This window comes from Amia ocellicauda, chromosome 14, assembly GCF_036373705.1.
Source record: "Amia ocellicauda isolate fAmiCal2 chromosome 14, fAmiCal2.hap1, whole genome shotgun sequence".
Taxonomy (NCBI): Eukaryota; Metazoa; Chordata; class Actinopteri; order Amiiformes; family Amiidae; genus Amia; species Amia ocellicauda.
The window spans coordinates 9,388,045-9,415,571 of NC_089863.1; the positions used below are offsets into that span (position 1 = coordinate 9,388,045).

The 27,527-nt window shown below is 41.9% G+C and overlaps 1 protein-coding gene across 1 annotated transcript; it reads left to right on the forward strand.

The window, feature by feature from the left end:
* The first annotated feature begins 496 nt into the window (after positions 1-496).
* LOC136768107 (G-protein coupled receptor 4-like) lies at positions 497-6,060 on the forward strand. The gene is made up of 3 exons (XM_066722160.1): positions 497-509; positions 5,186-5,808; positions 5,968-6,060. Exons 1-3 carry the CDS (start codon positions 497-499, stop codon positions 6,058-6,060), a joined length of 729 nt encoding a protein of 242 aa, XP_066578257.1.
* The last annotated feature ends 21,467 nt before the right edge of the window (positions 6,061-27,527 follow it).

Below are 27,527 nucleotides of genomic sequence, written 5' to 3' on the forward strand. Positions count from 1 at the left end.
CTGTTTATGAACTGTATCATATAAGATTATTTTGTATAATGTTTTTCATGTAGCCTATATAAATTTGATTGAATAGCTTACTCACATAGATCGTATAAATCAATGCAAAATCGACCAATCAGCACATAATATGTGAAAGCTTGCAATTTTCTCCAATCCCCAGAGTTTTAGGTAATAAATGTGTCCAATCAAAAGCGGGCCCCTAATTTTGACCAATTACCGTGTTTTAAAATCACTGTAAAACATAATAGGGATCATAAAAGCAATGGTAATACTGTTTTCATGGGTCTCAAGTTTTCAAAATGTCAATGCATGAAATTTTGTCACATTAAATAAATGTGGTGGCAGATATCGCCCCCGCTAGCAAAAGCAGGGGCCTGAGGGGGTGCGCATGTATTTGTTGAGCACATGTTCAGAAAAAGAACTTTGTTTGTTAAAATAAACTGCCCAAAAAGAGCACTTTGTCTCTATTTGTTTATATGGAAGATTTTGTATCATGCCACCGCACTGTAAGGGTAATTATGTGTATGTGTTTATGTAACTGTGTTTGGTTATTTCTGGGGGTCAGGCGTTGGCCCCGTGCGAGAACATGGGGCGCGACATGATTGGGGGAGACAGTCATGGGGTGCGAACTAATAAAGAGGGGTGCCCGGTTCCCGCGTGGCTGAAGTGGTAGTGAGAGTTGTAGTAGTGTGATGGTGTGTGCAGGGCGCATTAACTGTGATAATTTATTAAAATAAAAGGGACTTGTGTTGCATCCTGAGATATGAGTCGGGCTCATCTCTGGCAAACCCCCCCGAGTGCTACAATATGCTTTAGTTGAAGATTGGACACCAGAGGGCTGTACTCTACGAAGCAAGGTAACTGGCTTATCCAGGTAAGTTCAGGAGTAACTTCGCGAGGTCGGGTGTAACTTCCCGGTTAACCCGCACTACGAAGGTGGATAAGTTTTACCCGAGGTATGTTGTCATGGCAATATATGCGACATCTCTACACTGCTCAAAGCAGGGTATCTGCTACTTAACTCGGTGTTACCCTATATAGTGATGCCCTCACTGTTGAGCAGACAGTGTGTCTTGCTGTGCGGTATTTTGCCAGCAGACACTTCATGTGTCCCATCAGTGATGCTGCACCTCTGAGCAGGAATACAGTCTGCCGTGCAGCTCGCAAGGTGGCACTTGCTCTCACTAAACTGCTGGATGCATGTGTTGTGTCCCTGGCCGTTTAAGCCTTCTAACGATCAGAGAGGCTTTTTATGTGATCGCAAGTAATTCGCAATATAAAAATACGGTAACACTTTATAATAAGGTGCTGCTTATCAATGTGTTATTAATGATTTATAAATGTTTAATGTATGAGTAATATATACTTTATACAGCATTGGTAATATATTATAAATTAGTTATAACTCAGTTATAGTAATACATGGAATGGCCACAGTCTAACAGGTAGCTAAAAAGTGTCTCTCCTATAAAAAAGTATGATCCAAAACTGAAAAACTATTGATTACGAATGTGTCAAAGCAGTAGTGAAAAGGGTCACTTTTAGCTACCTATTAAACATTGTGACCATTCCATAGAGTGCTATAACTGCAGTATAACTAATTCATAGTGCATTATTCATGCTATCTGTTAATCATTTAATAATATTTTATAAATAACGAATAACACATTAATAAGCAGCACCTTAATCTAAAGTGTAACCAAAAATACTAGGAATCCCGAGGGTGATTGGTGTGATTGACTGTACGCACATCCCCATTAGAGCACCCCTGGGAGAACATGAGGGGGATTATGTGACTAGGAAGTAATTTCACAGCATTAGTGTTCAGGTATTTGATCATATCATATTTGATCTGACATGTAGGCTAGCCTACATTATTTTGTCCTTAAAACATCTACTTATATTCAAGACAATTAAAGACACATTAGGTTGTGAGCCACGACGAAGAGTGGATTCCGGAAATATGCGTGAATCATGCCCTCCTCCAGTTTTCACTATCTCTACCTTTTTCTGTTTGCTGTGAACACATGAATAGGGTATTATAAGTGTAGGCTACACACCACATCTGTACTGTGTATTAATAATGAGTATTATTAATACACAACACTTTATAGAATATTTTTATATTTCATCCAGACTTGTTGCAGGTGCTCTTTCCACTGGGGCTGCAGCTGAAATGATTGTTAGAATTAAGTTATTAACACAATAGCATTGAATTCATACAGGCAGCCCCACAGCCCAGGTGCTTTAGGAAGTATCTCTTAATTAATTAACTTAGATATTAATGAATACCAAACAAGCACGATGGGTCGAATGGCCTCCTCTCGTTTGTAAACTTTCTTATGTTCTTATGTTCTTAAATAACAGTGAGTAATGGGTCAATTTCAGAGATGTTGCCCATGTATAGGCTATAATTGAAGTATCCTAATTGTTTTCACATATTTTACGTGTCCTTACATCTCAATCATATTATAAATAAAAGAAGAATCCGTGAGACAAAATGGAGAACATATGACAAGAATACTGCTCTTACAAATTTACTCTATACCCTCCCTGGCTTTGTTGGCGTCACGGTGTTACATTTATCCGCTAACCTTTCTTTAAACCCTCATATCTGACATTATCAGCTGCATTATTCCGGGGACAGTCCGGAGCACAGACACTGCGCACAAACTGAGCCTGCGCTGCTCAACATGCCCCTTTTACATGAACGCGCACTAACTCCAGTTAAGTTAACACCAAGCCAACTCACCGACATATTAACCACCGTCGTAGTACCGGTTAACACCAGTTTAGGGAATCAGAGTGTGTCAACCCTGACTATCCTTCATAACCCCGAGTTAAATCTGAGTAGGTTAAACACCCTTCGTAGTACACCCCTCAGGTGTTTTTCTTTTGTTTTTATGAATATATTGTCCTAGTTTAATCTTTTTCTAGTACCTACAGATTATGAGTGCATGCATTTTTTATGTTGGAACTCTGAGCTAGTCTTAGTGTTCAGAAAAAGAAAATAACCCAAATTGAGCACTTTAAATGTTTCTAATTGTTCTGTATTGTGTATTCTACTTCAGATCAGCCTAGAACTGAGCATATACTACTTTTTATTGCAAATTTTATTGCAGAATTTCAAAAATAGTGTTGAAATTTAAAATGTTTTGAATATTTAATACTTGTAAGCCTACTGCTATATATTAAAATAATTAGTTTATTCATTTAATCGTTTATGTATGTTTGTAGCCTGTGTATGTATGTAGGCTACATATGTATACTAAATAAACTGGTATGGTTAGAGATGTAAATAATAGTAATTTAACTGTAATACACATTTATTTGTGTGGTCTTCCCCCACAGTGTTCACTCTTATTTCTTATTTAATATACAATGCCATTACTGCTTAACACATGTAAAATAACTAACAGCTCGATTCAGATATCTCAAGTTATATAGGTATATTTCCCCTGTTTCTACACTGCAAAGAAATATCTCTTGCAGCTACACTTCTTCTTCCTGTGTTTACTGCTGTATGGGTTTGTGGGGAAAAAAGCGTATTCCATCTATCTTTCTAGTAATGTAATATTTATTTTGTCTGTATTTCATTTGCAGTGATCAATATACACTCACCTAAAGGATTATTAGGAACACCATACTAATACTGTGTTTGACCCCCTTTCGCCTTCAGAACTGCCTTAATTCTACGTGGCATTGATTCAACAAGGTGCTGAAAGCATTCTTTAGAAATGTTGGCCTATATTGATAGCATAGCATCTTGCAGTTGATGGAGATTTGTGGGATGCACATCCAGGGCACGAAGCTCCCGTTCCACCACATCCCAAAGATGCTCTATTGGGTTGAGATCTGGTGACTGTGGGGGCCAGTTTAGTACAGTGAACGCATTGTCATGTTCAAGAAACCAATTTGAAATGATTCGACCTTTGTGACATGGTGCATTATCCTGCTGGAAGTAGCCATCAGAGGATGGGTACATGGTGGTCATAAAGGGATGGACATGGTCAGAAACAATGCTCAGGTAGGCCGTGGCATTTAAACGATGCCCAATTGGCACTATAAGGGGCCTAAAGTGTGCCAAGAAAACATCCCCCACACCATTACACCACCACCACCAGCCTGCACAGTGGTAACAAGGCATGATGGATCCATGTTCTCATTCTGTTTACGCCAAATTCTGACTTGGGTCCTTTTCTCTAACAGCTTTACGGTCCTCCCATGAGGTAACTGTGACACATTTGATGTGTTCCATGTAAACGGTGAAGTGATTTTTGAAGTCATAGAGATTGTAATCGTTTCTTTAAAACATCATTGTTTTAGAGTTGTGCTGCTTCCTCGTTGGCTGTACTGTAGGAGTCCGAGAACAAGCAGCTGCAATCAAAGCTGCCTGTTAGACATCGCTGTCAATGAAGCTGCTACTCGTGTTATAAACACACTGATACAATGTTGCATCACTGACCAATTCTATGACATTTTCAAAACTATAGTGTATTATTTGTGACCTATTGATCGTGAAGCCAAGGTAAGGCAATGTAACGAGCTCATCAGGTACATATATCGTATTGGGCTTATCGCTCTGCTGGGGGCCGCTGGGGGGAATGCACCAGCTACAGCAACATAGCCTATACTTTGCCATATCTAAATGCATCTAATATGTTTGAAAACCTATAAGAAGCTATAGCCTAAAATTTAGAGAGATGTTTTACTCTAACAATGCAGTGTTTTTTACCAATGCTTCATCATGACACCTCCCTGTGTGCGCTGACTTTATTGATATTTCTGTATGTTGATTTGTCTCTTAGTGAGTTTGTTCACTTCTACAATAGAAACACAAGCAGGAAGCAACAATGAAAAACCGACCAAAAGAATTATGATTTTCTCATTGCATTTTTCTCACTTTCTGAAGTTCAGCCTCGTATCATTTCTAAATATTTAAAAACGTCTCTGGCAACGCTGCTGTTAGCACAAACTGGATCACTAGAAACTCATTCCATAACTCACTCAGCAGTGTTTAATATCAGCCCCTTATGGGCTCTGCTTTCTCTCAGTCATTGTCCAGGTCTCTGCAGCAGAGCAGACAAACACCAGGCAACACCAGACTGACCATGAACAACTCAAACAGCATAGGACACAGACAATCAGGACAATTTAGAATACTCACACAATACATTTATAGCTATAATAGTAGTAGAAAGTTTAATCGTGCTCATCGGGCTTCCTGCCAACTGCCTGGCCATCTGCAGCCTGTACCGTATGATCAGAGCTGACATGGTGGTGCCCATCTACATCATCAACCTGCTCATCTCCGACCTCCTGCAGATCAGCGTGAGAGTTATCATGTTAATCATAATATTTATACTTACACACAGAGAGGGATTATTGATTGCTTGGGCTATTTTGGAAAGTATCTTTTTCATGAGCCTGAGTGCCAGCATTGGGTTGATGCTGTGCATCGCCCTGGAGAGATACCTGGTGGTCGCCCATCCTCTGTGGTACCGGTACCACCGCAATGTCAGGCATGCCACACTGGTCTCTGTGGGAGTGTGGGTGTCGGTTGAGATACTTACTGCAGTTGTGAAGCCACTATATTTTATCCTTCACCTGCACAAACAAATAATGATAACAATCTTTGTACTCAGCCTCCTGCTGTTCCCTCTTCTCTTGTTCTTCTTCTTCTTTGATACATGGAGAGCCATCGCCGGCGCCATCTCTGTACGAGACGCAGAGAAGAGTAGGATTGTGTGCATGCTGGCCCTCGTCCTGGGCACCTACACTGTGCTCTTCCTCCCATACTGCATAGTGAATTTAATGATATGCTATAATAAAAATAGAAGTATTGACATTGCTGAAACCATTAAAATTGCAATGGTGAATCTCAGTGTCCTTGTGGACCCAGTGCTGTACATCCTCCTCAGGTCTGATGTCAGGAGCACACTGGTCTTTATCCCCTGCTGTCAGAGGCTGTTCACGCTGACCAACTGCTGGACACCCAGAGCTGAGCAGGAGACAGAGGATACAGCCACTGTGTCCTCTACTGTCACCAGTGTCTGAGAGACACAGAGGTTTGGCAATGTGTTATAATCCCTGGTGTCCATCTCAGACAGACAGACAGACAGACAGACCCACAATGCAACACATCCAGTATATATTAATCCAGACAGCTGAGGGTGACTCTCTCTGTCCCAGAGTGTCTCCTCAAACATCACCCTCCCAGTCTAACCTGACTAACAGAAACCTGTATTGCAGTTTCCTGCTGTCTGAAGAATGAGAAAGAAGCACCAAATTACGAGTAACTCTGATTGATACTGTTACTGAAGGATCTTTCCTTCTGCATCATAAAGGGTTCAAAAGAATAAAGGGAATGTCATATTTCTATTAATTTAATAACTTGTATTGTCTGTGGTACATTATTATTGATCTGAGACGAGTGCTGGAATGTTTCAGAAACAGAGAAAACAAAAATATTTTGTTTTGGAAATTAAGATTTCTGTATACTGTTTAAAGTTATAAATGCTTAAATGATTGAGTCAACACCTCCGCTCATCAGCCAATCACAGACTCCGACACTGACACATCCTGTGGCCAGAGTCTCCTCCAGCTGTCCAATGGAAGAACAGCATGGCGTACTGGGAGTGTGTGATTGGCCGATGGAGGGGGAGGGTTTACAGTGTTGATTCAGTCTGGCTCTGGGTTTATTCTGCGTCAGTCTTGTTCACCTCCTCTCATTGTGAGGTTCAGTGACTGATGAAGGGGCTCCAACTCCCTGTGAGAAGGAGCCCCACTGTCTGGAGAAGCACAAATCAGTTTCCCTTGAACATATTAAAAGAACTGTGCTCTGCTCTGTGCTGAAATGACACGCACGTGTATAACACTGTAAATAAACTGAGAACGCTCTGATCTGCTGGTCTGTCCTGCTCATCTGTCCTCCGACTCAGACACACATCCCAGGTGCCAATAGAGTCAGACCAGCTACCCAGAGGATATCACATCTTAGGCTCTGCCCTCCTCAACCTGGGTGAGATCCTGCTGAGGACCAGAACCTCAGCTCTTGTGGGCAGTCTCCTGATGGCTTCAGAGATAGTAAGGGTGCAGTGTGACCAGCTGGCTCAGTTTAATTGGCTGTCTGTCCCAGGTCAAATAATCACAGTCAGTGTGTGGGTGATGCACACCCGTTTAGTAACAACAACTCAATATAAGGAATATGCAGCCACAGCGGATTTTAACAGAAGAAATGATCTCAAACTTCTGCCTTTAATCACCCTGGGTCATTATTGGGTCAACAATTCTCACAAAGCACATGGGGAGGCGATTCTTAACAAGAAGTGTTGGTTTATGCTGTCATGAGTCATCTATTAATCTCCATGAAAGATCTATTCCAAAGAATGCAGGACTGTGACCCAGCAATTGTGTCTCGCAAGAGTACATCGTGTGTGTGTGTGTGTGTGTGTGTGTGTGATTAAGTGAGTGATTGAGTAAGTGTTGTAGCATTGCTGTGAGCTGGTCGAGGCGGAGCTGATGTATTTATCTAATGATCAGGTGAAGCTCTGGCTCTGAGGATGTTGCTGATCACAACATACACACTGACAGTTCACTGGCTGATTGTGGTAATTTGAACTGGGACAGACAGCCAATGAAAGTGAGCCAGCTGGTCACACTGGACCCTTATACCCCATTTCCACTGTCTACACTTAGGTGCACTAAAGTGACGTTATGCACCTGGGTATGCAAGTTATTAAAATATAATACAAATACATAGTCTATGCACATGTGTACACATCGGCACAGTGGGCTGACATGTGGGGTGTTATTGTGTTGGGCTCGGGAGGGATCAGGGATGTTCGTGGGTTAATTGTGTGTTGTGTAGCTCCCCCCGTCTCCGGGTGGTATAGCCAGAGAGCGGTGGTTGCGCGGGTGGGTGTCACCTGAGAGGGGGATATATAAGGGCGTGGTGATGCGCCACTCGGAGAGTCCAGTGGATGAGAATCTGAAGCGGGAAAGTGGAAGGTCCTCTGAGAAAGACTAATAAACAACAGCTTTGTTTTGGAAAACTCGGTCGCTACAGTATTTTATTGCAGGTAAAACAATAATGCAACCTGGGATACAGTACAGAATAATATAATTGCTTCTCTGCAGTACAAAAGAAAATACAGGCTTCCAACAATAGCTTAGCCAACTTCACAAAACAAATAGGATTTTCTCTAAATTGTTTTAATTGCACTCTTTGTCATATCTAGCTAGCCATATGTTCTCAAATTTATTAATGGATTTCACTAGCTCAGTTATAATGAAAACAGTTCAAACTACTCTGTGGTTAATGAAAATAAAGTGCATAGCTGGTAAACTTTATTTATCTTTATTTTCTTTGACTCAGAACTCATACTACGGACTACGCACTTAAAAGTGGATAGTATACTAATCGTCAAAGTCAACTGTTTGCATAGTATAGTATGGAAAAATATATATACTTAACTGTTTTGCACGTACAGCAAATTATTCATAGCACTGTGACCAACACATGTTTTTTGATTGAAGTTTGAACTTTACTGTAGTGGACAGGACTATCAGCAGACCTGCCAACCTGTACGCATTTTGAAGTACGCTGAATAGGGCTGAAGTTCTGCACACTTGCGGTTATTAACAAGATTGATAAAACATTGAGCAGAGCCAATGCAGGCTATAAATGTGGAAGAATGACAACATCACACGTCACTTTCCCTGAAGTCACGACGAGTCCGGCGATACGCATCCATGGCACGTAAATCGAGACGCGCGTTGAAGCAGAAGCGTCTCTACTCGAAACCTGTCAGAGCGCATGCGCTTTTTCCATAAGACTTCCCGGGCACCTGCCCCCCGGGCTGCACCTCGGCGGCTCACCCCCCCGGAGACCGCAAAACGACGGCTAACACGCCCCCCACCTCGGAACGCAGAATTAAGCTCTGGGGCTGATTATGCTAAAAATGCCTGGCCCCCAGGAGGCAACACCCCCTTGAAACACCCACCTGGGTTTCCCCCGTGCACCCCAAGGGGGCCTTGGTGGTCCCCATACCCCTGGCATAGGTTGTAGCGAGTTGGGCGCTCTTCAGACTTTCAGATTTATTTATCTTCACCCACTCTCATATCTGAGTGTTGGAAACAAAACTAACGCGTGTGATGCCTTCTTGCAGCCATGCATGACGTATTTATTAATTAGCAGATGCCCTTATCCAAGGCGATTTACAAAATATAAGCTCAATACAAAGTGCAAACATAATACAAAGTGCTTAAAAGTCCATTTTTCAATAAATAATTACATTTAATCTTTTATAACTTTAATTACCAAAAAATAAAACTTACTTTACAAAACAAGTATATTTTAATTGGCAGATTTGTGTTGTTTTTTTCTGAAACATTCAAGCATATAAAGATGTAAACAAATGGTCTTGGATCAATAATTATGCACCACAAGCAACACAAGGTATTACATTTCTAGAAATACACATGATTTTAACAATAATTGAATTAAGGCTGGAAGAGTTTTTAATGATAATAAAAATAATAATATTAATAACCATAATAATTATAATAATAATAATAAATAATATTTTAATAACTTATGTACACACATATAAGCCTTGATTTCCAAGATTTCCCTTTATTCTTCATAAGGGAAGATCACTCAATAACAGTCTTCATTTTATTTAATCTGTGATACAGGAAGTTAGAGACGTTAGAGATGGACAGCGCTGCACCGGGGAGCACAGTGGGGTTTGTGCCGCAGGTTAGACTGGGAGGCTGATGTGTGAGGAGACACTCTGGGACAGAGAGAATTGCCCTCAGCTGTGTGGGTTAATATATACAGGATGTGATGCATTGTGGGTCTATCTGTCTGTCTGTCTGAGATAGACATCAGGGATTATAACTCATTGCCAAACCCCTGTGTCTCTCAAACAATGTTGACAGTAGAGGACACAGTGGCCGTATCCTCTGTCTCCTGCTCAGCTCTGGGTATCCAGCAGTTGGTCAGTCTGAACAGCAGGAGCGAAAGCCCAGTGTGTTCCTGACATCAGACCTGAGGAGGATGTACAGCACTGGGTCCACAAGGGCACTGAGATTCACCATTTCAATTGTAATGATTTCGGCAATGCCAATACTATATGTGTCATTTCTCATAATGAAAGTCACTATGCAGAATGGGAGGAAGAGCACAGTGTAGGTGCCCAGGACGAGGGCCAGCATGCACACAATCCTCCTCTTCTCTGCGTCTCGTACAGAGGTGGTGCCGGCGATGGCTCTCCATGTGCCGAAGAAGAAGAACAAGAGAAGAGGGAACGGCAGGAGGCAGAGCACAGAAAAAGTTATCATTATTTTTTGTTTAAAGTATGGCAAAATATATAGTGGCATCACCACTACAGTAAGTATCACAGTCAGCACCCACACTCCCACAGAGACCAGTGTGGCGTGCCGAACACTGCGTCGGTACCGGTACCACAGAGGATGGGTGACCACCAGGTATCTCTCCAGGGCGATGCACAGCATGAACTCAATGCTGGCACTCAGGCCAAAGATAAAGAGACTCAGAGAAATATCAATCCATAACCCCTCACTGTGTAGTTGGGTATGTCTGGTCAACAGGCTGAAAAGTTAAAGGAGAAAAAAGTGAAGTCCCTTGAGTCAGATCCAGCAACATGTAGGAAGCTAACAGACGTATTGGTAGTAGTGCTGCTATGCCAGCAAAGAAGAGGAGCCACAGCCCCGGGTGGTTCAGACTAGAGAATTAGTAGCAGAAGAAGGAGAAGTGACAGAAAAGTCAGTGCTGTGGCTGCAGGTGTAGTGATGGGCAATGGGGAGCCAGGGCAGCTAATATAGTGATGTTAATATTTTACAGTTTAAATGTTACCGAATTTATAAATCTTTACTTTCTATTAAATGTTTTTTTTTCTTAATTTACATATATATAAAACTGTTGGGTAAAAAAATGTTTATTATTAATAATTAATCAATTGGAGAGGGAAGCAATTAATAATTCAGCAAATATTTAAAAGCAACAGCAACAGGATAACATCAATCTATTGAAATTGCTTATAGCGCCCCATATATATCGTTTCAGGGTATAATTTCTGTACTAAGTCAATGTACTGTTGATGTAACCAATGTCATATTGTTAAGTAAGTAAAGTAAGTAAGTTAAATCCAGGGCCGTTTTTTAGTCCCAGTTCGTCCCTGTTATACACTAACTATGAACTCTACATTATTAAGGCATGCTTTTCTCTCTGCAGTCAGCACTGAGGAGCAGGGTGGCCAATGGGCTGAGGCCTTGTCCAGCACACTGCGGTCCCAGGTGCGATAACGCGGCCTGCTCTGGCCTGTTGTTCACAGGAAGTGCTAGTTCATGTTTTCATCAGTCATATATTTATCTCCCTGAAAGATCTATTGCAAGGAAGAAAGGCCTGTGAATGAGCATTTCTGTCTCGCAAAAGAGTACAGCTCAGCAGGCCTCAGCTCCAAGTGTGCAGGGGGGGTTGTGGGACCTGTATATGAGCAGGTGTCCTTCAGTGTCTGTAAGCGCTGCAGCAGGAGCACATGCTTCAGAAAGGTGTTCCTATAGCCTGTGGGATACTGGGTTTGTACTCGATCACTTTGGCAACATCTTCTTATTAAAGATGAAAGGTTTATGGTTGTGAGTGTATGAGGGTGTGTGTGTGTGAGAGTGAGTGTTGTAGGATCTTTGTGAGCTGGTTTGCTGAAAATAAGAGCAGTTGAAACTGAGAGGACGTTTCTTTTTTTGCTGAGCTGAGTATATATACACTGATCAGCCATAACATTATGACCTCTGAATAACACTGACAATCTCATTATCATGGCACCTGTCAGTGGGTGGGATATATTAGGCAGCAAGTGAACATCAAAGTTGATGTGTTAGAAGCAGGAAAAATGGGCAAGTGTAAGGATCTGAGGGACTCTGACAAGGGCCAAATTGTGATGGCTAGACGACTGGGTCAGAGCATCTCCAAAACTGCAGCTCTTGTGGGGTGTTCCCAGTCTGCAGTGGTCAGTACCTATCAAAAGTGGTCCAAGGAAGGAGAAGCGGTGAACTAGCGACGGGGTCATGGGCGGCCAAGGCTCATTGATGCACGTGGGGTTCGATCCAACAGACGAGCTGCTGTAGCTCAAATTGCTGAAAAAGTTCATGCTGGTTGTGACAGAAAGGTGTCAGAACACATAGTGCATCGCAGTTTGTTGCATATGGGGCTGCGTAGTCAGGGTGCCCATGCTGACCCCTGTTCACTGCCGAAAGCACCTACAATGGGCACGTGAGCATCAGAACTGGACCACAGAGCAATGGAAGAAGGTGGCCTGGTCTGATGAATCACGAGTTCAAGGTGTTGACTTGGCCTCCAAATTCCCCAGATCTCAATTACATTACATTTTTTGTCATTTAGCAGACGCTCTTATCCAGGGCGACTTATAATTGAACCCATTTATACAGCTGGGCATTTTACTGGAGCAATCTAAGTGAAGTACCTTGCTCCAATTGAGCATCTGTGGTATGTGCTGGACAAGCAAGTCCGATCCATGGAGGCCCCACCTCGCAACTTACAGGACTTAAAGGATCTGCTGCTAACGTCTTGCTGCCAGATACCACAGCACACCTTCAGAGGTCTAGTGGAGTCCATGCCTTGACAGGTCAGGGCTGTTTTGGTGGCAAAAGGGGGACCTACACAATATTAGGTAGGTGGTCATAATGTCATGGCTGATCGGTGTATATGTTTGTGAAGAATGCTTTGAACCCTTTGTTTACCGTTGTTTACAATTGTTTTGAGACATGCTTACAAGCACTTTCTATAATGTTGTAAATGTTTGAGTACATTACTTTCAGTGTTGCATTTACTCACACATGATGAAGTTATCGATATTGTCAAAAGTTTCAAGGGAAAATGGCCAAAGTTACTGTATTTGTTGTAGATCATATAAATGTAGATGCAGAAATACAGTTTGTGAAGAACCCTTATATGCTGTCCCTGAGAAATGTCTGAGTAGAAATCACTAAATGTACTCCCTGCTAAAAGCCTATGTAGTGTAATTTTGTATCTTGCTGGTCCATGTCAATGTTTGTAGTATTGGATTGAAACACTACCTAGTTAGTGTAGTACTGAATACATGTTTTCTGGTATTAACTGTGACTTTTTATTAAGCTTATAAAAATAAAAACATCAAACATCTTGGCTACCAGCTCATTTCATTTTCAGACACATCTGATTTACAGTTTCTGTGTCACTCCCCGGCATTCAGAACCCAGGGGTAACCGTGCAGTCTGCTCTGGGGGGGTTTCATTTAGATGGTCACAGATCACTCAGTTTCGATCACATTTCTTTGCAAATGGGCTTGTTTTGTTTAGAGCAATCTAAGATTAATCCAATTATTTGATGTTCTATCAAACAAAGAAGTTCAGCTCCAATTATGTATCATCGTTGAACAGTTTTCCAACTTGACATTTTGAGCTCTATGCATGTGTGATGGTCCCATCTAGCACTTCCCCTGTTCCCCGCTAGATGTCGCCATCAGCCGTTCATTCTCAGTCACTTCTCCCAGCTTCCGTCAATCAGTGAATTAACATTCCAGAGGTTTCCTGTCCCCTTTATAATCCCCTCAGTTGCCTCAGTCTGGGTGAAGTTTTGCCAGTCTTATCTGCAATCCTGAGCATTCTCCTTGAGCCCTGTATAGCCTTAGCATCTACGAACCCTTGCCTGACTTCCTGACCACGACTCTGTCTCTCCCTTGTTGCTTTGTTTACCTGATCCCACGACCCTCGCCTGTGACCACGACCACATCTTCGTCTAGCCTTTATTGCCCTGTCTGCCGATATCCGACCCATGCCTGTCTGACCATCCCTCGATCACGCACCGCAACTGGGTCCCCATTTCTCGTGCCTCGAGGTATTTGTGACAGGGTGTGTGTTGTTTCTACCAAAACATGGATGGTCTTGTTTTGATCAATAGACTGTCTGGTTCCAGAATATGTCATAATTGTTAATATTTTTTGAGATTTTTTATTCTTGCTCAGACCAAGTATTTGCTGAGGGGGGGGGTTTCACATCAGAGGAAACTTCACATCGTTAGAAAGCTGAGAGTCTCAGCTTTCATGGGATACCAAAAAAACAACAACTTTTGACCAGTAGTGTATTTTTCTAATTAGATGTAATATATTAATATACAGCTCTGTCAGACCCGCAGAATGAATTCCCCAGATCACCGCTAGACATCACCCCTGTCTCAAGTTTTGCAGTTTCCCTTCTGATCGTTGAATAATCATCTTCACCTGTCTCCTGTCTCTCTGCTCATCAGCCCAGTGTATTTATACTCAGTCCAGCCATTTCTCCAACTGAAAGTCTTGTTTGCCTCCTGTGCTGCAATTCCGAGCATTATTCCCACGACTAGTCTTTTGTGTACCTGACCTCAGATTTTCCCTTTCTGTGACAACTGCCTTTCAGATTTCCCTCCTTGTTCTGCACGCCTGATCGATCGACCTTCTGCCTGTTCCCTGACAACGATTGATACGGGCGGGGCGTGACGGGCAATTTAACACTTAATTGATTTATTATAATTTATTTCACTTATTTAATTTAGATGTGTGTACTTCCGTACATTGTTGTTTACTTTTCTTTTGGTTTATTGGTTTTATTGCCAAGTGCACAGCGCTGGCTACATTCTCACCTCACATCTTCTCTTGATTGCCTTCACCTTCTGCTTTTTTCTTGACGAAGGAAATTTAAAAGAAAAGAAGTATACACGGAGTATATATCAGAGGAGGCTGGTCCATAGAGGCAGAGGCAGTTGCTCCTCCTATATTTTTGAGAGTCAAGAGGGGGATCAAAATATATAAAAAACAGTAATTGGTTGAAATAAACCATTACCAAATCTCAGTATCATTTATACAATTTCTCTCTTTGGAAAAAATCCATTATTGAAATTCTGATTAAAATGCTTCAGGCAGATGGGATGGGCAGGCTGTGTGAAGTTGTGGTGGGGGGCAGAGGAGGACGGGCTCCTGCTGTCCTCCTTAGGGCGGGATCTCTTATCAATTTAATGTACTTCATTTTTTCATGCTAATCTGTTATTGGCCGAAACACATAAAATTATGCTCCAAGGGAGGACGTCCACCCTAACCAATCAACAACCAGAATACAATATTGACATTGCGTTCTTCCAATGATAATTTCCAAATTTCATCTTCAATTCTCTACCACTGTATTGTACGTGAGTGTGATTAACTGGTGGTGAAGCGATAGATACAGTACCATATTAGAAAAGAGAAATCAGAAGTGCAAATTGCGAACCACTTTCAAATTATTCAGATTTATGTTTCCCTTTTTTTATTGAGAAGTAGCTTTTTTGTTTTTCCTTTTTAAATCCGAGGGTGTTGTGTAAAAACCCACTGTGACGTACTGGATGCTGCGTCATCCCTATTGGACTGACAGGCTTCTAGTGACGCATTACACACACGAGGCTCATTCCCATCCCCATCTTTCCCTCTCGTTCACCTGGACCCTTTTTTATATTAATCCTTTGTGTTGTAATATGATATGATAATATTGGTTCCTTATGGAAGATGGGGATAAACTTCGGATGCATTATCTTACCTTAGTTGTATAGTAAGTTTGCATTAGGTTGCTAGTTGGATTATTGCTACATTTGAACATAAGAACATAATATAACTTGAACATAAGAAAGTAGAGATAAGTAGCCAACAAGTGTAAAATAACGACACAGTGGGTTGGTTTTCCTCCTGTCCTCCCCAATTTTTTGAGTCACCAGCTGCCACTGGTATATTAAATCTTCTTTATTGAGACTTTTTGGACATTTATCCCCTCTTGCTCTTTACCTGGACGGAGAAGGGTACCTGTCCTGGGTTATGGAAACTGTTGCCGGCTTTCCCTCTCCATAGTCCCTGTGGTGTGGATCCGTGCCTGTAAATAAAAAGGAGAAAGACAGTGAACAATTACATTTGGGCCTGTGCAATCTGAGACTTAATACTTGTTTCTTACCTGCAGTCTGGTTGGGGTCCCAGTTGGCTGACGGGGTCCCAGCACGGCCGAAAGAGACTTGTTCAACATCCTCTAAGAAGAAGGGGGAATGCACTTTCCTATGAATGAATTAAGAGACTGTAAATGATTGGCAATTTTAGACTAGGTTTTATAGATTTAGCTTCCCAATTCCTTATGTATTGTGTTCCCTGCTATGGTACAGTCTTCGTGCCCTGTCCTAGCTGTATAAATAATACATTATACTGTAATTGTTGGACACTAACCTTTCTGTGTGGTGGTGTTCTGGGGTTCGGTCGAGCCTGCCCGGGGAGAGAATTAGAGTGGGTGAACAAAGTCCTCTCTCGTCAACAAAAGAGGTGTTGTGGTCGTGCAACATGTCACCCCTAATCACCCAGTAGGCGGTGACACCCTTCCTGGTTTTCTCCTCTCAACCTTGTTCTCCAGTTGCTGATTCCTCTCTCCTTCCCTCTACCTACAAAGTCCCTAACCTGGGTCCATCAGTCTCAGCATGACAGACCCAACAGGTAATAAGTAAAATATAGTTACATATTGGATTTCAAATAGAAGTTATACACCGATCAGCCATAACATTATGACCACCTGCCTAATATTGTGTAGGTCCCCCTTTTGCCGCCAAAACAGCCCTGACCCGTCGAGGCATGGACTCCACTAGACCTCTGAAGGTGTGCTGTGGTATCTGGCAGCAAGACGTCAGCAGCAGATCCTTTAAGTCCTGTAAGTTGCGAGGTGGGGCCTCCATGGATCGGACTTGCTTGTCCAGCACATCCCACAGATGCTCAATTGGAGCAAGGTACTTCACTTAGATTGCTCCAGTAAAATGCCCAGCTGTATAAATGGGTTCAATTATAAGTCGCCCTGGATAAGAGCGTCTGCTAAATGACAAAAAATGTAATGTAATTGAGATCTGGGGAATTTGGAGGCCAAGTCAACACCTTGAACTCGTGATTCATCAGACCAGGCCACCTTCTTCCATTGCTCTGTGGTCCAGTTCTGATGCTCACGTGCCCATTGTAGGTGCTTTCGGCAGTGGACAGAGGTCAGCATGGGCACCCTGACTGGTCTGCGGCTACGCAGCCCCATACGCAACAAACTGCGATGCACTGTGTGTTCTGACACCTTTCTATCTGAACCAGCATGAACTTTTTCAGCAATTTGAGCTACAGTAGCTCGTCTGTTGGATCGGACCACACGGGCCAGCCTTCGCTCCCCACGTGCATCAATGAGCCTTGGCCGCCCATGACCCTGTCACTGGTTTACCGCTTCTCCTTCCTTGGACCACTTTTGATAGGTACTGACCACTGCAGACTGGGAACACCCCATAAGAGCTGCAGTTTTGGAGATGATCTGACCCAGTCGTCTAGCCATCACAATTTGGCCCTTGTCAAAGTCACTCAGATGTTATTCATTTCACCTGTCACCTGGGTAGCTGGTCAGGATCCACTGGCATCTGGGATGTGTGTTTGTGTTGGAGGACAGATGATCAGGACAGACCTGCAAATCAGTGTGTTATGAGTTTATTAATGACGTTATACACATACGTGTCATTTTAGCACAGAGCAGAGCACAGTTGAATCAATATATTCAAAGGAAACTGATTTCGATTCAACAGGACCTGGAACTTCTCCAAACAGTGGGGCTCCTTCTCACAGTGAGCTGGAGCCCCTTCATCAGTCACTGAAGCTCACAATGAGAGGAGGTGAACAGGGCTGACCCAGAATAAACCCAGAGCCAGACTGAGTCATCACTGTAAACCAGTGGTCTCAAACTCAGTTCCTGGAAGGCCGTGTGTTTGCTGGTTTTCATTCCAACCGAATCCTCAATTACTTAATTTGTCCAATTCATTTTTCAATTTGACATATTTAAAAAAATATATTATGAGGTAGTTTACAGTTGATGATCTAAAAGTGCATTTGATTCAAGGTACAGTTGCTTATAAAATATCCCGGGGCCTGGATAGGTGTTTAAATGTATCTAGCTAATTAAACAATTTGACCATTTAATTAATTGAAGAGGCTGTTGGAATGAAAACCAGCATACACACTTAGTTTGAGAGCCCTGCTGTAAACCCTCCCCCTCCATTGGCCAACCACACAGACCCAGTACACCATGCTGTTCTTCCATTGGGCAGCTGCAGGAGACTGGCCACAGGACGTGCCAGTGTCGGAGTCTGTAATTGGCTAGTGAGCGGATGTGTTGACTCAATCTGACATCTTGGAAGTGTTTAAAATTCATTAATTTACATTTAAGCAATTATAAGTTTAAACAGCATAAAGAAACCTTACTTTCCAAAACAAGAAAATCTTAATATGTTCCAGTGTTTTGCTTTTTTCTGAAACATTAAAGTATAGAAAGATGTAAACAAATAATCTCATTATTAAAATCATTAATAATTAAACACAGGCAACACAATTTATTATATTCATAGAAATACAAATGATTATAACAATAATTTAATTTATTTTAAATTATAATAATAGTAATAATATAATAGTAATAATAATTTTAATAAGACCAATAATAATAATTAGAGGAAGAAAAGTATGAATATTATTATTATTATTATTATTATTATTATTATTATTATTAATAACTTCTGTACACATATATAAGCCTTGATTTCCAAGATGATATTTCCTTTATTCTTTCGAACCCTTTTTGATTGTTACGCCTGGGCAGGCATGGGACAGCGGAGAGGAAGACAAGGTCAGAAAACAGGCAGAGGGTCTGGGGCCAGCAAACACTATTTTAGAGGTAAGCCGTCACTCAAGGTCAAGAGACTAGCAGGAGGTCGGGTGATCAAGCAAACTAGACAAGAAAGGTAATCCAAAAAACAAGGTCAAAGATGGAAAAGCAATGGTCAAAACTAGAAGGTAAACACTGGGACTAAGGCTCAGAAATGTTGCTAAATTAGGCAGACAAGACTTTGCAAAGAAGTTGACAAACTATGGAAGGGGATGGGTACCTGGGGAAAGGTGTGAGTGAAATGATTAGGACAGATTGGGAAATTATTCAATGATGAGTTGCAGGGGAAAATTCAAAACCAGAGCAGGTGATATTAGAGTTGGAGTGTTGGAGACCCCTGGTGGTTATTTGAGGAACCGTCACGTGGACCTGACAATGATGCAGAAGGAGAGTACTGAGTAACAGTATAAATTAGAGTTACTCTGGATTCAGTGCATATGTCCCATTCTTCAGACAGCAGGAAACTGCAATATGGGTTTCTGTTAGTCAGGAGTCGTTTGAATGCAGCTTCAGTTTGTTTACTTAATCTGCCAAACAGGAAGTTAGAGACTTGGAGGGTGATGTGTGAGGAGACACTCTGGGACAGAGGGAGTCGGCCTCAGCTGTGTGGGTTAATATATACAGGATGTGTTGCATTGTGGGTCTGTCTGTCTGTCTGACTGAGAAAGACATCAGGGATTATAATGCATTTGCAACACCTGTGTCTCTCAAACAATGGTGACAGTAGAGTACACAGTGGTCGTATCCTTTGTCTCCTGCTCAGCTCTGGGTGTCCAGCAGAGCAGAGCTGCAGTTTTGGAGATGTTCTGACCCAGTAGTCTAGCCATCACAATGTGGCCCTTGTCAAAGTCGCTCAGATCCTTACGCTTGCCCATTTTTCCTGCTTCTAACACATCAACTTTGAGGACAAAATGTTCACTTGCTGCTTAATATATCCCACCCACTGACAGGTGCCATGATAACGAGATTATCAGTGTTATTCACTTCACCGGTCAGTGGTCATAATGTTATGGCTGATCAGTGTATTTTGCACCTGTATTGTAGTAAGAGCAGTGACTGTTTGTTAGTTAATTTACAGGTGAAGTATTTAACAGCCACCTGGACCTCTGCACCAGCAGTCAGTCCCAGCAGCCTTCAGTGCCCCCCTTCCAAAAGGCCCCATCTCCAAAGGGCAGGGACTCAAGCTGTGGGAGTCCAGCGAGGAGAGGACTGTGAGGAGAAGCAGCACAGCAACAGCAAGAAGCCATGACGATCTCTTCGATTCCCGTCCTGCTCTCTCCGTCTTTTCCGCGTGCACACCTTGCTTCCCTAATCCCTCTAACCTCATCTCCCTGCCTCTCCCCTTCTCCTGCCATTCCGCTTCCAACAAAGACGACTTCATCTCCACCTTCGCCTCCCACCACTCCCTGGATTTCCTCACTCTCCCCGGACAACTCAACCACCCCTGCTGCCTTATCCTCTCTCTTTGTCCTGTCCCCCTCGTCTTAACGGGCAGGGAGAAGGAACAGGGCTCCTGCTCTCCCCTTCTCTCTTCTCTGTCCCCCCTTTCTCTTCTCCATGCAGTGGAACTCACCTCTCCCTCTCACCTCTTCTGGTTCTCTACTAACCACCTGGTCCACTCACCTCCTTCCTGGATGAAATTGACTTTCTTCTATCCTCCCTCCCCTCACTGTCCTCACCTACCATCCTCCTGGGAGACTTCAACATCCACCTCTCCAACCCCTACCACTGTGCTGGATTTCTTCCTCTCCTTCACTTCTTTAACTTCTCTCTCTCCCCATCTCCCCCCACCCACAGGGCAGGCCGCCAGCTCGACCTCATCTTCTCGAGAGGCTGCTCCCCTTCAACACTCTCTGTGACACCCATGGACTTCTCAGACCACCACTTCATCTCCTTCTCCCTTTCCCTCCCCTCCCTCCCCACTCCACCTACTCCCTCTGTCACCTTGCACTGTAATCTCCGCTCTGTCTACCCATCCACCCTTGCCTCCACTGCCCTCACCCTCTTACCTTCCATTGACTGTTTTTCCCATCTATCTGTTAACTGTGCTACCTCCTCTTTGTTCTCCTCACTCACCTCCTCCCTCACTCTCTCTGTCCTCTCATGTCTCATCCTGTCTGTCCCTTCCCTCCTCAGCCTTGGATCTCTGCTGTTCTCCGCTCAATACTGAACAACTGAACAGTATTCTTGCATTTGTATTGCACTTATGTTGTAAATCACCCTGGATAAGGGCGTCTGCCAAGAAATAAAAATATTAATAATAATAATAATAATAATAATAATAATAATAATAATAATAATAATAATAATAATAAAAGTGATCCAGTTCGTACTAACAGCAGTGTTTCCAGAGACACATTTGTAAATTTAGAAAAGATACGAGACATTGATGCTTTTCTACGTATGATTTTTACTTTTCAAGTGAGCAAACTCACAGAGACAAATGAATACATTACATGATCATAATAAATGATAAATTAGTTAAAACAGTGATACTGATTCAATTGTGTCTGTTTAATTTTAATTTATTCCGTCAATATATCAAATGAGTCACACTAAGTTACAACTAAGGAGCAAATTACTTTTTTTGTATGTATTAATTAATAGCAGAGGCTAATAGAATTTCCGGTAACATTTCAAAACATGGTTACATGACAAAGCCTTATTAAAAGGTTAATAAGCTGTTAATACATGTATAGCAGTTTATATAAACATTATCAGTGCATTTATAAATTAAAGGGGAACTCAACCGCAAATCCATATTTTCTCCGGTTATTCTATAAGTAGAAACACATTCTATGTAGTGAGTTTTTCATGCACGTTTGGTATGGTGATGGGGCCATCAAACGTGCACAAAATATATATATTTTCTGATTTTCGTGACTTTTCTGATTTTCTCCATTGACTCCCGGCAAAGCAGCTCCAGAGTTAAAACCCTTGTGACGTCACGGCATATTTCTCAATCTCTGGTACATAGAATGAGCGGGACATGGAAAACTCACTCCACAGAATATGTTTCTACTTATAAAACAACCTGAGAAAATATGGATTTTCGGTGGAGTTTCCCTTTAATGTATAAAGGGGTTAATTGGCACTAAATAATTAATATACACATCCAAAAACTGCTTAGACATGTTTAATAACATATTAGCTGTGTAGTTATAACATATTAATTTAAAATGATCATTTTACCTTTATTTTGTCTACCTATCAGATATTGTGAGGAATTTCTTTTTAAAACATTCGTAATTGAATATACTGCCCAGTAATCCTATAATATCCAGAGCTGATTCATTTTGAAACATTATATGCAGGATATTTGTGGGTATGAATGCATGCTGCTGGGGTAGCAAGGTGGCATGATGCTGGGGTGGTAAGCAGTGTCTGTGAGGAACATTTTGAATAGTCCTATTACACAAGTAATTATGGTATGTTCTAAGTTCAGTTTTCTAATACTCCATTTATACGTGTAATTACAGTATGTTCAGTTTCCTATGCTATACACTTGCGCAGTGTTGTTGTTGTGGTTGTTTTGAGGGAGAGACAAAGCGGTTACTGTGTTGAGAACGAGTAATATGTGGAAACAATTAATTGCGACTCGCAAGGAAGGACTTTGGCTCCGTCACCTTTTTTTATCGCCAGTATGCGCCCCTACGATAGATGGCGCCCAAGGTGACCGCCTTATCCGCCTGTGCCAGGAGCATGCGCTGTGTGCAAGTTTCCCTTCTTAGCGGATCATTTATGTATTTAATCCACCCACTGTGCAGTGTACAAACCCCATACACTGGATGCGTTGCTTTGCAAGTTAGGCAACCATATATGCCTGTAACAACATTCCATAAATATAATCCAGACCTCGAAATATACTTTATCCATTCGTGTAAATATGTATAATTGCAATATGTTTACGCTACAGCCGCTTTGACAGCAGTGTCATTCTATGCAGTGTTCGTCTCTTAAAAGTCGCCTTCACTCCATATAGAGAGATATGCATGAATTATTGAAAACCTGAACTTCGGTTACAAAATGCAAAAAACAAAATACACATGAAATCCGTGGTGAGTGTGTGACATTACGTGCTTCTGGGGAACAGATACACTGTAAGAAGGTACACTTACATGGATTTCTAGGCGGCATCTGGATGTGAGTGGCAACAGTAAATGCTCAACTCGAGAGCTGCTGTTACACTGATATATTTTAACAACAATATGTATGTTAACCTAATATAAACAGATACTGGCCGGCATTACATTTGTCCTTCTGTTGGATATACCTGTTTGGAATAAGCTGTTTCTCATTTTAAAATTGAAAGGAACACGGACCACTTTTTCTGTTACGTGTACAATTTTAAACTATTGCCAATAGAAACATCTCCCTTATACAGGATATAGGCTGAATACACATAATGTTGTGAGTACGAGTGAGGTCTAATATTTACTCCATGACCACTACTGTCTCGAAAGAGCTGGTAGAAGGAAACATGTTTAAGACATAAAACAGTTTTCAGAGCAACGAGCAAAAGCAAAGCCGAAAACAACTAAGTAGTGAATTAAACAAATCATGAACAAATACGTAAAACACATGATCTTAGCGAACCCTGACACATTGCTTAACAAAACATAATATAAAATTACATTCAATATAAACATTTTCTCTCTGTGCACGAATAGGCAACATTTTTTTTTCTCTCCTCCGTGCCTAAATGGTTTATTTACTGAAATGTTCACTCACTTTATTATAGATCATGTCAAATGTATACAGGTCTATATTTGATTTTGTTGTATTTATGTTTTTTTATTTTGCTGTATGTTTGTTGTATGTTTACCAGTCTGTAAAGCTCTCTGTGGCTACCCTGCGAAGGGCGCTATACAAATAAAAATTGATTGATTGATTGATTGATTGATTGATGTAATTTGTTGCCCGCACTGCGCACCTGTACTGTAGTTACTGCAGCAATGAGCAGTTATTTCCACTGAACACAGAGCCGCGGAGACTGTGAATAAACCCGGAGCTGCGCCTGCGCAAACCTGTGCTGAACCGGCTTTCTTTACACGTTCTAGCGCCAAAATGAAAAACAATGCATTTGTTGAAATCGACAAATTACCGGCATTTTGCCTCTTAAGATGTTGCGAATTGTCGTGCCATAATGAAAAGCAATACACACGTTATTAATCAATACCAGCTAATTGTTGTGTCTTATCCCTGCGTCACTGTTGTGTTTTACACTCAAGAGTGCCTGCTACTTCAGACAATGACATATTCTACTTTTCAGTGCATTTCAACAGTACATTTAAGGGGAACCTCCTTGCAGCGCTTTCAAATGAAGCTGTGAACATTGTTGACAGCATCAAACATGTTTATAATGATTATTATTCATACTTATGACAGTTTAAAGCTGTATAGGTCAATGTAAACAAGTTGCATTGATATCGTATCTGTCGGCATTTAGTCGGACATGATCCACCTCGCCGACCATACTGGTGTCCAACCATGCCAACCATATGCCGACGTCGACGTCATGTGCTATCTGGGTCTAACAAAACATGTCCAGTGGCGTAGTGTTGTAGTAGCATATTACGTGCATATTTCTTCTTATGAAAACTTTGTTTGAAATACATGTACAAAGATTACAGCACCAGACCAAACTTACACATGAGTATGCCATGCACTTCATCTGATTTCTGATGTTGAGCATGTGAACCCTAACTCTACTGTGTTATACATGTGAGTAACAGCAGAACTCAGCTGAAGTGCATGGCATATCCATGTGTTCATCCTGTGGTATTCATATAGTAATTCCTGAGGAATCACACCACCTTAAAGTTTTACCATTAAATTATACATGTTTTCATGTTAAGAAATGGATGTGTGTTACGTTTGTATTAGCTTTCAAGCCACTTCTGCCACATTAGGTCCCCTATATTTTTCAGAACAAATATCAATGCCAATATCAATCTCCAGTCTAACCATTGTGAACATTAAGAGCCTGATTTTCCACTAAGGACAAATTGCCCACATACATGTACTATTTGCACACAGTAGAAAATACAGGCCTAGATGTTTACAATGTTAAGGCTGATATTGAAATCCTAGTAAACTTTCAGTTTACCATTAACTACAGGTGACTAGACATGTGATTACTTAAGGTTTACACACTACACTGTACCCAAACATAAAGTTTACATTTTGTAAACCTGATTACCTGTAAACCTGATTTACAAACGAGAGGAGGCCATTCGACCCATCGTGCTTGTTAAAATGTTTACAACTCGCCAAAGGTGATGTATACATTTGTGAACCTGAAGTTTACACCTTACATTACTCTGTAAACTTTGTGCGAAACATAACATTTACAGAATGTAAACCTGCTGTACAAATAGTGAGCTGTTAGGTAAGCAGATCTTTGTTAACACAGTGTAAACTTAATGAACTTAATTTACAAAGCAGTTTACACACTGTGTACATTTAGCAACCTTGTAGGTCAGTGAGTTTACAAAGAGTTTGCAGGTTTTGTATATCTTTAATTTCATGCTGTGCTGGACACCAAGACTGGACAGACTCCATAAGAGCAACAATATGATCCTTTACACAGCGTACATGAGAACTGTACTGACCTGGAGATCACTGCTGTCAGCTGGAGAGAGAGAGAGAGAGAGAGAGCGAGAGAGAGAGAGAGAGAGAGAGAGAGAGGGTCAGTGCAGTCACTCTGGTCAGTGACACACAGAGACAGTGGCAGAGCTGACAGTGTTTTATAACTAATAATAATAATAATAATAATAATAATAATAATAATAATAATAATAATAATAATAATAATAATAATGCCCCATGTCTCTCAGTTTCAACACTTTAGCACATGGGGTGGTGGGTGTTTCTTAAAAGGAATCACTGGTTTGTGTTGTTATCAGTCATCTATTAATCTCCATGAAAGATCTGTTCCAAGGAAGGCAGGCCTGTGACCGAGCACTTTCGCAAGAGTTCAGCCCAGCAGGCCTCAGCTCTCTGCTGCCCCTCGAGCGCTGGGGGCTCCCAATGTACAGAGGGGGTTTGGGGACCTGTATACGAGCAGGTGTCATTCAGTGTCTTTAAGCTGTGTATCAGGAGCATGTGATGCTGGAGCTCCAGTCCAGGTGCAGCTGTTTCACATGGCGGTCGAGCAGCATGGCCGTCTCTGTGTCTCATTTGAATCAGCAGAGACTAGATCCAGCTCGCATGGTATTTTACAGGTGTTATTCTGGTTCTTCCTGGTCTCATGACACAGTTACAGCTGCGCACGCAACAGCTGTGATATTAGAGCCGAGCTGTCTGTGCCGAGGGAGAGATGGGCAGCTTCTCTGCGTCTGAAACCATTTTGTTTAGCTGATTCTTCAGCCACACCATCCTAGACTCTGCTCGGCAAGTTTGTCTTGACTGTGCTTCAGAAGGCCACTCCTCTAGCCTGGGGGACACTGGCATTGTACTCGATCACTTAGGCAGCATCTTCTTATTAAAGATGAAAGGTTTGCGGTCGTGAGTTTGATACTGACCAGGACAGGCCTGTAGGGCCACAACCTCTCTGCATATTCTGTACATTTCATAAATGTTTCATTGTTTGACATTAGTCCTTGAGCCTGTGGTTAGAATACCTTCTAATCTTCTAATTTAGTTTACTCTCACACACACTTTCACACACACTCAGATACATACACACACACAGTCGGTTTTGTCTTTAAAATGTTTCCTCTTTATTCAAATTTACAAAAAAATAAAATAAATTCATTTTGTGAATCGATTGCCAGGTGAGAAATTACAGTTCAGCATCCAGACACAAGCTGAACAAACAGGCCAAGACACAGCCCAGTCCAGCACAGTCATTTCAGACATTGCAGAGACACAGTCCAGTCCAGCTTAGTCCAGCTCAGTCCAGTCCAGTGCAGTCCAAGCCAGCCCAGTCCAGTCACATTGTGGAGAAACACAGACCAGTCCAGTCCAGTCTGGGCCAGTCACACAGTGCTGAGAAACAGTCCCGTCCAGTCCAGTCTAGTCCAGTCCAGTCTGAGCCAGTCACACAGTGCTGAGACACAGTCCAGTCCAGCCCAGTCCAGTCACACAGTGATAAGAAATGGGTGAATAATTGTGATAATATTTGTATTTTTAAATTATACTGAATGAGATTCACATTGATAAGCAGTCAATTAAACATTATTATTATTAGTATCATTATTATTATTTTTATTTATAATATAAAACTTTCCTCCTAGCGAAAGGAGGTTGACCCATTAACGGCTGATGGGTAATGTTCACACGTCACGATCAAAAAAAAAGTGCTGCCAGTTATCGATGCAGTGTATGTACAGTGAACCGGCAAGGTCTCTGACTCTTTAACTAACTGCAGTGGGGTGACGCCGCTGGGGGGGCACAGTTCATTAACAAGCCTCTTACTAGGGCTAAGGACTCTCCCTTTCTCTCTTTTTCCCCTCCCTTTTTTTCTCTCTACCTCCCTCCTTCTCTTTCTCTCTCTCTCGCTCTCCCTCCCTTGTTCTCTCTCTCTCCCTTGTTTTCTCTGTCACTCTCGCTCTCTCCCTCCCTTTCTCTCTCTCTCTGCCTCCATCCCTTGCTCTCTTTCCCTCCCTCCCTACCTTTCTCTCCCTCTCCCTCTCTCTGTCTCTTCCCCTCTCTCAATCTCTCTGTGTGTCTGTCTGTCAGTACACTTATTGCTTTAAAGTAGGTCAGTAATTCTCTCACTTCCGCTTTTG